We start from the raw sequence: 16,568 nt of genomic DNA, 5'->3' as shown, positions 1-16,568 counted from the left end.
GACAATCAAGTTTTCGAATCTGAGTGGGCGACCCCTTGATAATTCCGCCGGGGAACAGAAACTTACAGGGTTCAAACGGACACTCTCTCCAGACTGAGAGAGGCTCCCACGTTCCTGATTCTCCCACGCTCAGCACCGCTGACTAACCTTTCACACCTCCCGGCTCCTGGACCCACTTTGGGACATTCAGGGACGCTTCTTGGCTACTGATTGGCTGCGCTTAACAACAATGGGCGGGACGCGGCTCCGGATTGGACGTCAGAACCCCTTCTCCCCTCGCCCTCATCCCCCAAGCAGCGCCCCAAGAGAGAGGTGCGGGATCCAGATTCCAGCCGGGGCCTGGGCGGTGCGGAGCGCGCCGCCGCGAGAGGTGCCTGTCACTAAGAGCCAGGGCCTGAGGGGGCGGGGCGCCCTGGGCACCAGGGATTGGCGTGCCTGCAGCCTTCTCCCGTCGTGCACCGGGGCGCAGGCCGCTCACCCGGAAGGAGAAGCCGGGACTCTTACTATATGGTGGGGCGCTGGCGGTGTCGCTGTGGGGAGTGGGCGCTGCTCTCAGGTGAGGGGGCGTGGACAGGTTCGCGGGCGGTGGATGCTACTCTGTGGTAAGGGCCATGGATTTGAGCGTCAGCAGTGGTGCTTGAGGTGGGGACCTTGCTGGACATCCTAGGAAAGGAGCAGCCTCACCTCCCGGGATGAAGACGGGTGCTTGGTCCGGATCCAAGGAAGGAAACCTGGCTTTCCATTTAGTTTTATAAAATATATAAAGCATCTTTCCTTCCCACTCCCCAAGCTTAGTAGGCAAAGGGGAATAAGGACCACGTCGTCCTTTGGCTCCTCTTTCGTAAGGAATACAGGAGTTTGCTACGTTGACCCAAACGCTGGGACTAGGAGTAATGGCAAGTATTCTACGGGGACACAGGAGGCTCTTGCGCTGGATTGTGGTGCCTTTGTTACTTAGCTGCAAGTAGAAAGAGTGGCAAGTTACAGATGAACAGAAGGATAGAGCAGAGCTGCTTGGCTGAGAACGGGCAGATGCTGGTCAGACCTGGGGAGCTACTTCTGCTACTTGTGGGTGTTTCAGAAGGAGAGCTTTTTGAGTTGGTATCCGGCACCAAGGGCTGAAGAATGAGCAAGAAGGGATGGGAGTCTTGGCGGCTTATATACTTTGATCACCGGATTTTTTTTTTTCGGATTTGTTTTTTTAACATGCCTCTTGAAGTTTTAGAAAGTATTGAAGTATTAGTTTAAATGGGAGTGAAAATTGTGGAGCTAAAGCCTTGGAACAGTGTCTAACAATTCCTGCCTGGAATTGTTTAGACACTGGAAAGCCTTACAGGGTACTTTATAAATAGCAAACAACTGGATTTTCCCCGGAGATACTGGTGCTGGTACAGGTGGAGAAAATAAACTTCAGACGTGATTGAAAGGGCCCAGGAAATGTAGTTAGCGCTGCATAAGTAGCTGAGAGGGCCACTGACTCTATCCTTAGTTGGGTGACACACGGATCCATCTTCCAGATCATAGAGCTAAAATTAAGAACTTCCTCTTTTTCCTCCAAGGGCAGAAATGCTTCATTTCCTCCTGAGGAGTGGGGTCTACAGGGAGGAAGCTGATGGAGAATAGTAGTTGCTAGAAATTATTCCTTGAAGTCTAGGTTTTTGTGTTTGTCCAGTGTTTTTAAGGAAAGTTACATTGGAAGCTTTCTAAGTGCCCTTTAATCTTAGGGTTAGTGAAGTTGCTCAGTCGTGTCCAACTCTTTGCAACCCCATGGACTGTAGCCCATCAGGCTCCTCCATCCATGGAATTTTCTAGGCAAGAGTACTGGAGTGGGTTGCCATTTCCTTCTCCAAATCTTAGGGTTAAGTGTATAGCATCTTGGGGGTCCTAAGACTTTTTTCCCCCCTCGGATATTTTTAAAGTCAGTTTATAGCTGTTTGTTTCTAAGTGGTGTGAGTCCCAAAAGAAAGGAGAGACACTTGCTCTCAGAGCCCTTGGCTTACTCTTCTTGAGCCTAAGAGTGATGACCATTTAGTTACTGAAATATGGTCCTGAATTTGGCAAACTTTTCAAGGCCCTGGAGATTCGTGAGCTTCACTTAGTGTGTGGATTTCCTTATTGTCATCTTTCTTGCCCTTACTTTTGTGGAAAGACACTTCAGTGTATTTAATTTTGCTCCTGTGCTGGGAATATACCAAATGCCTGAAATGAGAAGAGAAAAAAATTTTTTGTTTAATCTGAGGAGATTAATTGTTCACAGTGAGTCGACCTGCTCTCTTCAGTTACAGCCGTTAGCCTGCTTCCATCCAGGATGTAATACATCAGTTGTTATGGAATTGGGATTTCCCACTTTTCAGTTCAGGGCCTTTGTGGTAGTGACTGCATCAGATGAAAAGTCAGAATGTCAGCAAGTATATTATTTAATATGGCATTGCAATCACAGCATTTCCAGTTTGCTGGACTGTATAGCCCAGATTTGTCCTATATCGTGCAGCTTCATCTCTGCATGCAGTGTCTGTGTGTGGAGAGACCTTCTGATATTCTGGAAAAGATTGGGAAAGCTGTGTGTCCTGCAGATTTTGTGGTGTAGACGAGTTCCTCTCCTCCAGAAATGTTAGCCTTGTGTTAGCACAACATAAAGGAGAAGGAAACTCATTACCTGCTTTTCTAATGGTAAAGCAGAGCTAATAAGAGAATGTGTTTAAAATTAATTGTGGGACTGTAAAAATGAGTGGGTGTGTAAATGTGCATGGGGGGAGGACAGGGGGAGCTTAGAGATAGTCTTATTTTCCCAGGAGCCAGGCTGGATCATTTGTTGGCAGTACATATTGGCTGAAGTCAGTTTTCATTTCAAGGTAAATTGGAAAGGGAAATTAAACCTTATTGTTCCGCCCTTAAGAGAGGAGAAGGGGGTGGAGGCAGCAGCCAGAGTGGATGCTGTTGAAGTGGTTCTAGGAGTAACAAGATTAGTGCTGTATTTTAACAGAAGGTGACATCATGGGCCCCTTTGGACTTGAGTAACCCTGTGCCTCAGCCTTCATGGTCCCCTTGTTGGAGTGGGCGATGTTGCTGCGCATGTAAACTGCCACATTGGGGGAAATCAGTGGCTTAGGCTTTAATGAATCTTTGCAAAGGAGCGGAAAACATCCTGAGTCGACCTGTGCGGCTCTGGGGTGCTTGGGCAGAGGTACAAACCGCATGTTGAGAGGAAATGATTAGAACCATTGTCTTGGGTTCTGGAAATGGAATTAGCTAAGAGAAGGTCACAACTGGGCAACCCGCTCAGGTGCCCCTGGAACTCTCCAACTCATATCTGCCTCTGGGGTCCTGGGTGTGCTTAAGCAAGACAAAGGGAGACGTCTCAGGAGCCTCCGCGTTTGTGGGGTTTTGGTTTTCTCTAGACAGCCAGGAGGGGGCGATGTTAGGCTCAGTTAGAGAGCTGTGCTGTGTGGGGCCAGCAGTTCTCAGGCGAAAAGGTTTTACAGCTCAGCCCGCCAGTTCTGGCTGCCTGAGGTGACATTGTTGACCTGAACTTGTTTTGGCTAGAAGTGGCCCCTGGTTCAGAGTCCCTGCCATGGTCTGAGAAGGGAGGTAAATCCCTCAGGGCTTTTAGCTTGGCCCCCAGCTCATGTGTGTGGGAGGGCTCCCCCAAAAGCTCAGCAGGTAAAGAATCCTCTTGCAACAGGAGACATGGGTTTGATCCCTGGGTTGGGAAGATTCCCTGAAGAGGGGAATGGCAACCTGCTCCAGTGTTCCTGCCTGGAAAACCCCAGGGACAGAGAAGCCTAATGGGTTACAGTCCAAAGGGTTGCAAAGAGTCCGACATGACTGAGCAACGGTGTGCGGTAGCTTGTGTGGGGGGTTTTTTTTGCTTCCTCTTAAATTTTACACAAGAGCAAAAAAAGTTGCCTGGATTTCCCCGGGGGGTCGATTAAAAATTTTCAGGGTTTTGCCCTGGCAAAGAGAGGTGAGAGTAGAGGCATGCTAACAGAGATTGATCCTGAATCTCCTGTCTCTCATCAGATGTTTTCTTCCAATGGGCTTTTGGTGTAGGATGTTGGAGAACCAAGAGCAGGAGGTAAGCATGTGATTTCCGGGAAACATCTGGGTGAAAGCTTGAGGGGCTCTGCAGGAGCCAGATACTGCTCGATGGTGGTGTTCTGACAGTAATGCCTTAGTGGTTCTGATGTGCTCAAAGTCAAGCGAGAAGAGGGAGATCAGTAGTGAAGGCATGACTGAGAAATGAGGTTCCATTTCCACTAACTTTCTATTCATCGGAAGGTACTAGAATGGAAGCTTCACGAGGACAAGGATTTTTGTGTTTTGTCCTTGTTCTGCCCCCAGTGCCTAAGCACGGTACCTGTCACATAGAGGGTGGTCAATAAATATTTGCTGAATTGAATGAATAATTGAACAAATGAGTGAAAGTTGGCATTGAGTGGAGTACTCTGGCTGCCCGTGTGTTGGAACCACCTCACTATGTGGCTGCGTTGAAGCTGAAGGAGCATTTCTTACCTCTAGGAGGTGATCACTGTACGTGTTCAGGACCCCCGCGTGCAGAATGAGGGCTCCTGGAATTCTTATGTGGATTATAAGATATTCCTTCATGTAAGTGTATCCGACATTGATATTGGGATCAATATACCTTTCAGGGCTGAGGGCCAGTCCTGAGCAGAACCTGTTTATGGAGGTATTGACAGAAGAAAAGAAAGGAGGAGAGGAAAGAGAGCCTGGGGTCTGCCTGAATTGTTTTCAGGCTGCTGGGTGGCACTGTGCTCTGCTTGGATCCCCTTGACTGGGACTGTGGCCTGGTGACTTGAGTCCTTGGTGAGAGGGATGACGGGGATTTTGTGTGAACTTGGGCTTTTCCACCAAACCCATTTCACATGCTTTCTCCTATAGACCAACAGCAAGGCCTTTACCGCCAAGACGTCCTGTGTGCGCCGCCGCTACCGGGAGTTTGTGTGGCTGAGAAAGCAGCTCCAGAGAAATGCGGGTTTAGTGTGAGTTCTCTTACTTCCTTCTTGGGTCCGAGACCGGCTTCTTGGGTTCTTCCTTGGCAACTGGGGTTTACAATCAAGAGAACTTGGCAGCATGACAGGTACTAAGGCCGCTGAGAAATGTGTTCTTAAATTATGTTTTCAAGTCAGTGAAAAAAAGTAATGACAGAGTTCTCATTTCTAATATTTTGACCTAACAAAGCCAAACAAATCTAAAGGACATTTTTCTTTTTTATATGCATAGGGCTAAACAAAGGTACTGCTGGCTGTGTAAATATGCTTCACTGGTTATCAGGAACTTTTTAGCACCTGGACTAATTTGACACATGGTGTTCCTGTCCGTTTGATATGTAAAAATTGTGATTTTTTTTTCCTTTCTTCTTTTTTGTGTAGAGACCTTTATCCAGAGTTACTACAGACTGAGAGCCTTAGGACAAGCACTGTTGTTCACTCCTCACCTACATGCTGCAGATAAGCCCTAAAACTGGAGGCAGTTTATGACAGTGATTCCAACACAGTGTGGTTACTGAGTGCTGTGGTGACTTTGTTGACAACTTAGCCAATTAGTTAACATGTGGGATTGATGAGGCCACTGTCATGAGTCAGTCAGGCCCTCATAAGCCAGTCGGAACTTCCTCTGAACAGATCCTATATCCTCTAGTCTGGCCTGCTGTTTTCAAGCATGTGCCATGCCTCACAGGAGAGGCTAGGGAGGCTGGAAGAGTTTGTGGATGAGTTGCTGCAACCTGACTACTTTTAGAAAATTCCAAACGTGATCTTTCGGGACTGGAGATGGTAGCCTTAATTTACACACAAGGACCCAGCATCCTCCATGTCTCCATGTCCAAGTTTCTTCCTTTTGAAATAGTAGTTGATGGTGGGAGTGGGTTCTGAAAACAAGAGAGTCTAGCAGCCTGGAGTTTGTAAGTCCTAGGCTTGGTTCAGATGCCAGCTCTGCTGCTTACTTACGAGCTGTGTGGCATAGGGAGATTTACTCAACTTCTCTATTTCCTTACCATTAAAATGGGTACGCTGACATCTTTCTCACAGGGTTTTGAGGAGGATAAATGAGATAAGGTTTGTAGACGTTTAGCACAGTGCCTGACACCAGGCGTGTCATCAGTCGGTGTTAACCCTCTGCCGTTGCCCTCTTATCAAATGCTATTTGTGTTGATTTGTGTCTCTTTTTAGGGGCTTTCCTTGATCAGGGACTGGAGTGACTGGGATATTACTTATCTTGGGTTTGTGTTACATTGTGTGATCTCACAGGCCTGTACCTGAACTTCCTGGCAAGTCAACCTTCTTTGGCAGCTCAGATGAGTTCATTGAGAAGCGACGACAAGGTCTACAGCACTTCCTTGAAAAGTGAGTGGACTTGGAGGGCTGGCACTTGCCTCTGGGGGTGGCAGGGGTGTGTGCGCTGTGCAGAATGGCCCCCAGGAACACACAGACATGTTTGTGTCAGATGCTTGTGCCCTCAGCACTCACTCATGCCAGAAGGCCTCAGAGGATGGGGCTGGGTCAGTTGCTGTGAGGCTAACGCTCTGCGCTCTTCTGCCTGTGTCTGCCCCAGGGTCCTGCAGAGTGTGGTCCTCCTGTCAGACAGCCAGTTACACCTCTTCCTGCAAAGCCAGCTCTCAGTGCCTGAGATAGAAGCCTGCGTGCAGGGACGGAGCTCCGTGTCCGTTTCTGACGCCATTCTGCGCTACGCTATGTCCAACTGTGGCTGGGCCCAGGAAGAGAGACGGGGTTCCTCTCACCTGGCTGAAGGAGACCAGCCCAAGAGGTAACTGAATGCTCTTTTCTGAGACACCAGTGGCTAGGATTACTATAACGTGGGCCAGTGAGGTGTCCATTGGTAGGGAAAGTAAGGTCATGGCATTGGTGGCCTTTCAGGAGGGCCCCTGTCATCCCATGCATGAGGGCCTTGGGTCTGTGCTGACTCATCCCTGGGAGATGGCTCTCCTATTGCAAGCTGGGGAGAAAGAAGAAAAGGCTCTCTTATTTGTTTTGTTCTTTATCCTCTCCCCCAACCCCCATTTTCCTTAGATGACAACTTTATTGAGATATATTCATATACATAAAACTCACCCTTTTATGTACAGCTCAGTAGTTTTTGTTTATTCATGAGGTCATGCAGCCGTCCATCATCACGGTCAGTTTTAGAACATTTTCATCACCCCTGAAGAAACCTTGTACCTATTAGCAGTGACTCCCCACACTCCCCAACCCCAGACCCTAGCCCTTGGTAACCACTGTCTACTTCCTGTGTGTGTGTGTGGCTTTGCCCATTCTGGACATTTCACACAGGTGGAGTCGTGCCTGTGGTCTTTTGTGACAGACCTCTCTCACTTGGCACCATTTCCCGGCGCATTCGTGTGGCAGGGCATATCAACACTTAATTCCTTCCTGTGGCCAAATACTATTTCCTTGTATGAACAGGCCTCCCTTGTTGTCCGTTCACTTGTATTTGTTGATTTTTGTTTACCTGTTCATGCCCTCCTTTTCCCTTTCCCACTTTTTTCCAGTTGTTGCTTTCTCCCAAGACCAGGCCGGAGGAGCTCTCCCTCACCGCCTCCCGGGGAAGAAAAGGACCAGTTCGAGGTGTGGGCTCCTGTGGTTGACACTGAGGCTCCTCCCTTGGAGAGCCCCACTCTCCCACCCACCTCCTCTCCATCATGCTGTGGTTTTGCAAGACCTGATGAGGGAATCTCTGCTTCTCAGCCTGTGAGGAGAGTCCTGGGAGGGGACCATGCTGTGCCTTTGGACCCTGGTCAGTTGGAAACAGTTTTGGAAAAGTGAGCTCTCCTTGGAGCTCTGGGTTTTGCTCAGAGGTGGATGAAGGCGATGCAGGCAGGGAGACTTGCTCAGGCGGGCTTAGGCACAGGCTGGTGGTGGGAGGCTGGTCCGCTTCCTGTTTTACCATGGCCTCTGCTCAAGTTGGTTCTGTGGAGATTGGTCATAACTCCTCAGGCTTCTTCGATAGGGATAAGACACTGTGCAGGTGTTTAAGTTAAGCACAAGACCCAGGAGTTGTTGGTTCTGAGCCAAACCCCGAATTTACTCTCCTGGAAGCTGAATTTCTTTAGATGTTTGTTAATGGGTCCAGGAGCACTGTCTCAGGTGACTGGTTGGGGACCTGAAGGTGGCAGATTTTAATCTACCTTATCAGAGGCTGCTCCTGCAGAAATGCTTGTGTTTCTGTTGTGTCATTGTGTTCCAGCTGGCTATGTTTTTGCTGAAGTCCTGGAGCACTGGTTTCTGGGAGGCTGGCCTCTTGCTACCTCCTTGCATGGACAGGGGGGTGAATATTTTTTCTCCCACCTCCTTGCTTTTCCTCCACTCATAACCACTGAATGGAATGGTGCTGTGACTCCTGACATTGGGGTTTCCTGCGCATCCCAGGACCTCGGCCTGGCTGTATGGGGCCTGAGACCTGTGAAATAGCTTGTGGCCATCCACAAAAGAGAAAGGTTTGGTCACAGCCAAAGGACAGGGAACGATTCAGGGGGCTTTGTTTTGGAAAAGATACCCTGGACTGTCCCTGCCTCTCTGGTTATAAAGCCGAGATGGACTGTCTTCTCTGCAGGGTTAGCTGAGCTCCTTTCTTGTTTGAATCCTTTTCTTCTCACTTAGTAACAGCTCCCTTTCCCCAGAGCTTCAGCCACCACGTGTCCCTCTGCTGTGTTGCGGGAGGCCGTCTGTTCAGTCCAGTGGGGTGCGGGGGCTTTGTTTCTGCCTGGAGAGAGGGCTCTGGGGATGGAGATGAGAAACAACACGCCTTCCTTCAGACAATGAGGCGACCTGCCCTCCTGCTGCAGTAATTCTCTCCTCTGAGAGCTGGAGCTGGAGGAGACGAGTGTCGCTGGCGTTCTGCTTATCTGCCCTGGCATCTGTGTGTGGTTCTTCTCCATCTCGCCTGCCCCTCCCTCCCCTGGCCCCCGCACCCGGTCCGTGGGCTCTTCTACTACTCGCCTATGCTGTGGGACTGTCATGGCATTTAGTTCAGAGGCTTTGGCCTGAAATAAAATTCAAGTATTTAAGACTGTTGCTGCAGTTGGTGTCTAACAAGCTGTAGCAGTGGAGGAGGCATTGAGGGCTGGCGGTAGTCACTTTCATAAATCATGAATTTATCAGCGTGGAAATAATGGTTCAGAACTGAGCTCGGCAGCTCTCCTGCGTTGTGTGTGCAGCTCAAGTTCACCACTGGAGGAAGGACTGCCTTCCAAAGAGGCAGGATCCAGCTCTTCTCACAGTGATGGGCATGAACCTTGTTAGGTATAATTTACCTGATGCTGCTTCCATCCTTGCAGCCTGTCTGAGGTGCCAGGTGCTGAAAGAGAAATAAAGTTTGTCAACAGGCAGATGCCGAGCCCTGGCTGGGACTCATCTCTCTTCTCTGCCTGCCTCCCCTGGGTCTCTCTTTTATATGGTGCAGCAGAGCAAGGCGAGGATAGAAAGCCTACAGAGGCAAATCCAAAGTGTCAAAAGAAGTTCATTTAAAAGGGGAAAAAAACTCCATACACAGCCCTCACAAAAACCCGACAGATGCTAAGCTAATGGCATCCGCTCTGCCGATTGGTGGGGATGACTCATGAATATTAATGAGTCCAATGCTCCAAATGGTGCAGCTGTGAACCCAGCTGTGCTTGAAGCTCTCTGATCTCGAAACTTCCAGACAGGAGCCGGAGGTGGTCTGTGTCAATTCCCTACTCAGCCAAAAAACAGCAAGCTGGGTCGGCTTCTTCTGTTCATGCCTTTTCTTCCTGGAGTTGGTGCTCAGCAGCCAGTTCTGCCAGCAGGGTTGGCTGCTGGGACAGCAGGAGCCGGTCAAAGACATGGATGCGATCTTTCTGACTCCTGGCTTTTTTAACGATCCATTATCAGCAGTGCATACAGCAGGACCTCAGTTAATCGAAGGCCAGGCGCCGTCCCGCCGCTGTCTAGTGCAGAGTTGAGTGTAGGCCATGGAAGGAGATGTCCTATAGGGGGAGAGCTTTTCTAGTAACGTGGGCCTAGAGTTACCAGAAAAACAGCAGGGATGGTTTCCTCCCCATCTCGGCAGCGCCGTCTGCTGCTCCCCCATCTTGCTGTGTCCCGGCGTGTGCGTGGTTGCTGCCGTGGCTGACAGCCTCTGTAGGGAGGATGGGGAGCTACTCGGGGCAGTGGCCTGCTGGGCTGTTTTGTAGAAGGGAAATATGTTTTTGTTAGAATTTGGGTTTGAGGTAGGTTCTGTGTCTGACCTACAGTCACCGTACTAATTTTATTTTTTGCCTATCTCGTTCAGCATGTGGGATCTTAGTTCCCTGACCAGGAATTGAACCCTTGCCCCCTAGAGTGAAAGCACAGAGTCCTAATCATTGGACTATCAGGGAAGCCCCTTGTCATCTTTCTTCTGACAGTTACTTATGTGGCCCAAGTCTATTCATGTCCTGTAACACAGGATAAGTCATCCCAAAGTCATGGGTTTCCTTTTGTTTCGTGGGAGGAAGTGTGTGTGTGTAGGAGGAGGTGGGTTTTCTTGTGTGAAAATGAGTTTCATACACATTGTTTATTTGCCCATGGTGCCCAGTGAGGAGGGGGCAGGGGAAGTATGACCCTTAGTTTCTAGCTGAGGACACTGAGCTGATCATGGTTTTTTAAAAGTATGTTTCAGGTAGAACTGTGGGAAGAGAACTCTGGGAAGAGATACTTCCCAACTTCTGTAAAACAAGATTTTTTTCCCCCTAAAAAAAATCTTGAAAAAAAAGCTGGGGACTTCCTTGGTGGTCCAGTGGCTGAGACTCCATGCTCCCAATGCAGGGGGCCCAGGTTCAATCCCTGGTCAGGGAACTAGAACGCACATACCGCAACTAAGAGTTGGCCTGCTGCAGCTAAAGATCCCACGTGCAGCAGTGCAGATGGGACATCCTGTGTGCGGTACGGCCAGAAACAGGGATAACTAAGTCCCCCACTGTTCAAGGAGAAACAACTCCCCCGCAGATCTTTTCAGAGTCGTTCTCAGAAATCCTCCACAGTCCAAGGTTTGCTCACCGCCAAGGCCGTAGAGCTGCACCGCCGAGCCCCAGGTGGCTCGTACCCACTCCCATAGCTTTGCTTAGGAGGTGACTGTGACTTTAACAGTCTGACTGGACAGTAAGTTTAGTTCCATGTTTGTGAATTTGTTTACATGCTCTTGCTGAATATTCTTAACACCCAGGAGTGGGGAGGGCAGTGGACCGGGAGGATGCAAGGTTGGAGGTAGGAATGGAAGCAGCCCAGCCCCCGGCCTGCCCCATGGGGACGTCTCACTGGGGCCGGAGTGGCGTCTGCAGATTTATGTATGAGCAGCCAACTGAGGCACAGCTGAAACCAAGCTGAGGAGCCCCGCAGGGCAAGCTCGGGACGCCTGGGCACTGATCCGCAGCCACCTCCCCAGGCGGCCTTCTGCCAGCAGGGACCAGCTGTGTAGGGGGAATGTCACCTGGCTCGAGGTAACCTTTCTTTGAGCTGGGGATGAGTGTCCCTCTTCCTGCTCTGTTTACAATTGTACCTTCTTTGCTGAGGGGTTTTTCAGTCTGCTGTGGACCACCCCCCCCGCCCCCACCATGTTCTCGCATCTTCATCCTGCCCCAGCTCTTCTCTCCAAGGAACAGTTGTCAGCTGCTGCCGTGACCAGGTGTCCATTGGGCTCACCAGCGGGGCAGCAGAAGTAACCCATGAGGACAACCACTTCCCCCTCAGTAATGGCTGGATTTGGAGTTGGAAGGCTGGAACCTCAAGCCTCAAGATAAATAAACTTGGACCGTTTATGCTCCAAAAGATGAAAAGTGCTGCGTTTGTAGGAGACAGCGCACCTGGCTCAGTGGGCAGAGTCAGTTTGCTCCCTTCTGCTCAGGGGAGCCCAGGTCCACTTCCCCCAGCAAAGGAGGAGACGGGCGCTGAAGGGGCAGTGAGGGAGGTGTGTCGTAAGTGGCGAGATGGTGAAGCGACTATGAGAGTAAAGGAGCGCCCGAACGCCTGCAAGGGCTCCGCCCCGGGGAAGGGCAGGAGCATGAGATGCTTCTGTGATCTGCGGATTAACAGTTCTTACCTGCGGCTGTCAAGTCCCTCCTTCCTATTTTCAGCCTGCTCGACTTTTTCTTTTAAACAGCCTTTTGAAGGGGCCAGCTAGTTAGAGCCTTTTTGTGTGTGTTGTAAGTGTTTCAGGCTTTTAAGTGCTCCAGCCCTGTGTGTGTCCCTTCCCCTGGTGGCCTGGTTGGAGTGGGAAACCAGGCCCACCAGCAGCCTGACCCGAATCCCTCCAGCATAAGGCCAAGAATAGTGAGAGCCTGCAGCGGTTTGTTGGAGGCAATGTAACCTGCTTGCAAGCTACAAGACTTAGATATATTCTACCAATTAGGGCACATCTGTTAGCAGCGTTGAAAGGCAGGCACTGTCTCTTTAAGAGCCATCCCACTCCTCTCCTTGAGTGATGAGGGCTGGGAACACAAGGGAGTCAGATGCTGATTAAACAGTCCTACTGCTGAGCTCTGTTAGAAAATTACTGTAATTATGATCTAGTCCCAGCAGAGGGATGAGTTCCAATCCTGCTAATAACCCTTCCAGGTGCCTCAGATTCGGGGCCCATGGGAGGCAGCGTGGACAGGGCTCTAGCTGGCCCTTCAGTCTGCCCTCTGCAGGCAGAGACAAAGGTCCTGGACCCCTCATCTCCTTTTGGCCTCCTGAGAAGGTGATGGGTTTTGGTTGTGTTTTTATTTTTTGATTCTTGACAGAGCTCCTGGGAGTCATTCTGTAAGAGAGGACTTTCCCCTAAACTAGCACAAAGGATCAGGAAAATCATAGCCTTAAGATGACTGTCCTGACCCCCAACTCGGCCCAGGATGAGCAGTCGGCACCGCACCAGCCCCAGACCAAGCACAGGGATCCACCGTGGGCCCTTGCACCGCCGCGGATTCTATGCCGGTTCTGGGAACCTGGGCTTCTTGCTCTGAAATAGTACACAGGGTTAAAATTCAGTCCTGATTGAGACTTTCAGGGCACCCCTTCTAGGTTTCTTCTACAGAAACAGGAAAAAGGATAATTACTACGGGACTCACTGTGGTGCAGCCCTCTGAATCGGAAAGCGCCAGTTTATTCTTTCGAAAACATCACTCTTGTGGTGCGGTTCCGCGGCAGTGCAGGTGAGCAGATCTCCGTGTTCCTGTTGAACATGGGGGCTGGCTTGCTGGTTCTTAAACCCTGAAGAATTCATGACAGTTATACTCTGTCCTTCCAACTTCCTAAGCCTCTCCCTGTCACTAATGTAGTGGCTAAAGTGCAGACTTTTAGAAGACAAGGCAGCTTCTCTTACTTGGACCTAAGCAAATCCATATGCCCTGAGACTGGTTCTCCACCGGGGTGGTTTTGTTCCCAGGGCACATCTGACAATGTCTAGAGACACTCCTGTCAGAAAGGGTGGAGGGAGCTGGGGGATCAGTACTGGCATCTAGTGGGTAGAGGCCAGATGCTGCTGAACATTTGACAGCCCCCTAAACATAGAATTATCTGGTCCCGATTTCAGTAGTGCCACGCTGAGAAGCCCCGTATCAACAATGAAGCAGTGAGCACTCAGTCCCCTCCCGCGCCTCCACTGCACTGCTTTGGAGACGTGGAAGAGGTGATCCCAAGTCTCCAGATGCCAGGTGCTTTCCTGGAGGTGGAGTATATTCACAATAGGCTGAGCAGGGTGCCCACTGTGGGCGGCATCCAGGAAATGTAGGGGGTGTGCGTGTGCCGTCTCGGTGATTCAGGGCAGAGCAAAGCCCGTGCCTGACTGGTTCAAAGGGAGGTGTTTGTAGCCTGTTTTCTGTTCCATGGTCGCATGTGGGGGATAGAAGGTGCCCAGCTGCTCACCATCAGGCTAAGAGGTTCTGCAGTGGAACCAGATGCCTTCCTTGAGGACCTGCACTAGAAGCCTCTTGGAACTCACTCCCATCATGGGAGGCAAGGGAGTGGCATACTATGCCCGGTGCCACAAAATGCTTCCCTCGGTGGCACTCTGCCAGGTGGTGGGGTGGCAGGCCGTGATGGGCCCCGTGAGGGAGTGAACACACACAGCTGCAGACGGCTGGCCACTGCCATGAGCAGCTTGATGCCAGAGACACCAGGCCTCTCAGAACAGCCTGGGCATCAGGAAATGAGAACCTGGTTGGCAGGGTTTGCCTAAGGGCCAGGCCTGCAGGGGAGAAGGAACGTCGCCAAGCATTGTACCAGGAGAACCATTTCATCTCTCTATCTGCTGCCAACTCCCCTGGTGACTAGATAACCTATTTTGGCATATTTTTAGGGTGACCACTCATCCCTGTTTACACCTACAATTCTGGCATCCTTATTAGTAATGCCACCTTTCATTTCCAGAAAATGTTACATAGTCTATTAATTGTACTTTAGTTTCCTCAAATACTGTAGTTTTTTAGGGGTGGGAGCATTATATTTAGAAAGGATTTTGGTACAAAATAGGCCGCATCTTAAAATACATCATTAATTGAATCCCAAGAGTAGCAAAAGGGTAGTCAGTTCATACTAACTTAAAAAAAAAAAAAAACCCAAACCAAAAACATGTTTTCTGAGCAGTTAATTTTTTGATAGGAAAACAGGATGAATTAATTCAAATCCCTTGAAGAAGAAAAGTCTCTTTTTAGTTTTAAGTTTCAAGCTTCCTGCCCAATCTCTGTAAATTCTAATGGGAAATGAAATAGCTGGGCAGAAGAGAGGGGAAGCAAGGGACTAGGGTAATCCACAAATGAGAAAATTAGTTTGAGTCACTGGGCTGTGTAACAGGGATAATCCTCTATGTAGACAGCTGCTTTTTCTCAAGTCAGCTCTACAGAGTCTGCTGGCGCTCTGGGAATTAGCAAGTCAGTGCCACTCAAGATTTATCTTCCCAGAGTCGCTCTTGGTGGGGAGACAGCAGGGACAGTTTTCCTTTCGGCCAGAGATTAAAGTGCCTCTGTCCCTGGTGTCCAGGAGTTTTGTTCTCAAGATGAGAAGGGGAAAAAGAAAGAGCATACGAACATACGTTCGTTTATTTTCTTTCTTTTCTTCCTTCTCTTCAACTCCCTCATTCTCAGACTGATGTGTAAAAGCAGGACTGTCCCACCTCCTCCCCCAGTGCAGGCAGAGGCTTTGTGACACCAGTACATTATTATGTGGTTGGTGTGGAATGTGGATTTTGGGAATGTGTCACCGAGGTGTCTTGCCACAGCAGCCGAACTGGAGTGATTCAATAAGCAGTGCAGCAGACCTCGATTTTCAAAAGTTCCTTATGTCATTTCCTCTTTAATAGCGGATTTTGTGTGATTTTCGTCTTTCACATCTTCAGTTTTGCCATTTGAAAAGACTAACTACATTTAAGGTGGTGCAAATGAGCAAGTAAAAAAAGTTAAATGAGCTTTTAAAAAAGTTAACACTTCAAATCTAGGCTATTCCTTACATAAAGTGAAAGTGGCTCAGTCGTGTCCACTCCTTGTGACAGTCCATGGAATTCTCCAGGCCAGAATACTGAAGTGGGTGGCCTTTCCCTTCTCCATGGGATCTTCCCGACTCAGGGGTCGAACCCAGGTCTCCCGCATTGCAGGTGATTCTTCACCAGCTGAGCCACCAGGGAAGCCAAAGAATACTGGAGTGGGTAGCCTATCCCTTCTCCAGGGGATCTTCCCCACCCAGGAGTCAAACCGGGGTCTTCTGCATTGCAGGCGGATTCTTTACCAGCTGAGCTACCAAGGTATCTGTTCCTGACAGGAGGGATGACATTGATTTGGTCCCACTTTAAATGGAATAAAAATGTCTGGGTTTAGGGAATGAGACTGAATAGGAGTTCTGTCTTCCATTTTTATTCACCAGAGGGAAAAGATGTAGTTGGTTTTGAATTAAATACAAATTTCTAAGAGACAGACCATCATGTCGAAAAATTTAATATTGAGGTAATTGTAAAACAGTGTCTACGCTGTTTTGCTATATGGATGACAGAAGAAGCACACTGAAAAATGTATTTTTAATGAAGTGTAGCTGCAAGATTGCTTTCAGAGCATTTAGTATGCTCAGATATCAACTTGGATGATACAGGCGGAACTGTACCAATCTCAGGTCAGATTATGCAGTGGATGTTGGTAAGTTCTGTGTTAATTATTATTTATCTGTAAAGATATTTATACAGATATTTATCTGTAATGGATATCTGTACATTTGCTTCTTAAATACAGGATTTTAGCTTTCTTATTTTCTTAACATAAAATCAAGGAAGGAAAAAGGTGTCCCACCTTGTGCCCTCTCCCCTCTCCGGTTTCATGTGCTAGTGCAGTTAGTGGCTGTTCAAAAGCCATCCTACATATAATGTGGTTAGTTAAGTGCTCTAATGCCCCAGTTATCTAGTTAGTCACAGGCAGTAAGGTGGGGATTTGGTTAGTGGAGTCAAACAGAGAAGCAGTAATCTGATTAACCAGTTGCTTTCTGAGACTGTTGGCTAAGATGGTGACTGTGGAATTGAGCAGATCTGCTAGGTGAGGTTTAGCTTCAGGCAGACTGTGGGAATCCACTGCTTTCTCCTTCACA

At 49.1% G+C, this 16,568-nt stretch overlaps 1 protein-coding gene across 2 annotated transcripts; it reads left to right on the top strand.

Moving 5' to 3' along the window:
* On the top strand, positions 460-9,366 carry SNX11 (sorting nexin 11). Of its 2 annotated transcripts, XM_005693707.3 has the most exons (7): positions 460-556; positions 4,021-4,075; positions 4,519-4,605; positions 4,900-5,000; positions 6,267-6,362; positions 6,571-6,783; positions 7,526-9,042. In XM_005693707.3, exons 2-7 carry the CDS (start codon positions 4,034-4,036, stop codon positions 7,797-7,799), a joined length of 813 nt encoding a protein of 270 aa, XP_005693764.1. In that variant the 5' UTR covers positions 460-556; positions 4,021-4,033; the 3' UTR covers positions 7,800-9,042. The 2 variants fall into 2 exon arrangements, with proteins under 2 accessions (XP_005693764.1, XP_017920429.1); XM_018064940.1 differs by lacking the exon at positions 4,519-4,605 and having other exon boundaries at positions 7,526-9,366.

The sequence above is a fragment of the Capra hircus genome, chromosome 19, assembly GCF_001704415.2.
Source record: "Capra hircus breed San Clemente chromosome 19, ASM170441v1, whole genome shotgun sequence".
Lineage (NCBI taxonomy): Eukaryota > Metazoa > Chordata > Mammalia > Artiodactyla > Bovidae > Capra > Capra hircus.
The sequence above is the reverse complement of the archived record's forward strand: the minus strand, read 5'-3'. Positions and strand labels throughout refer to the sequence as shown.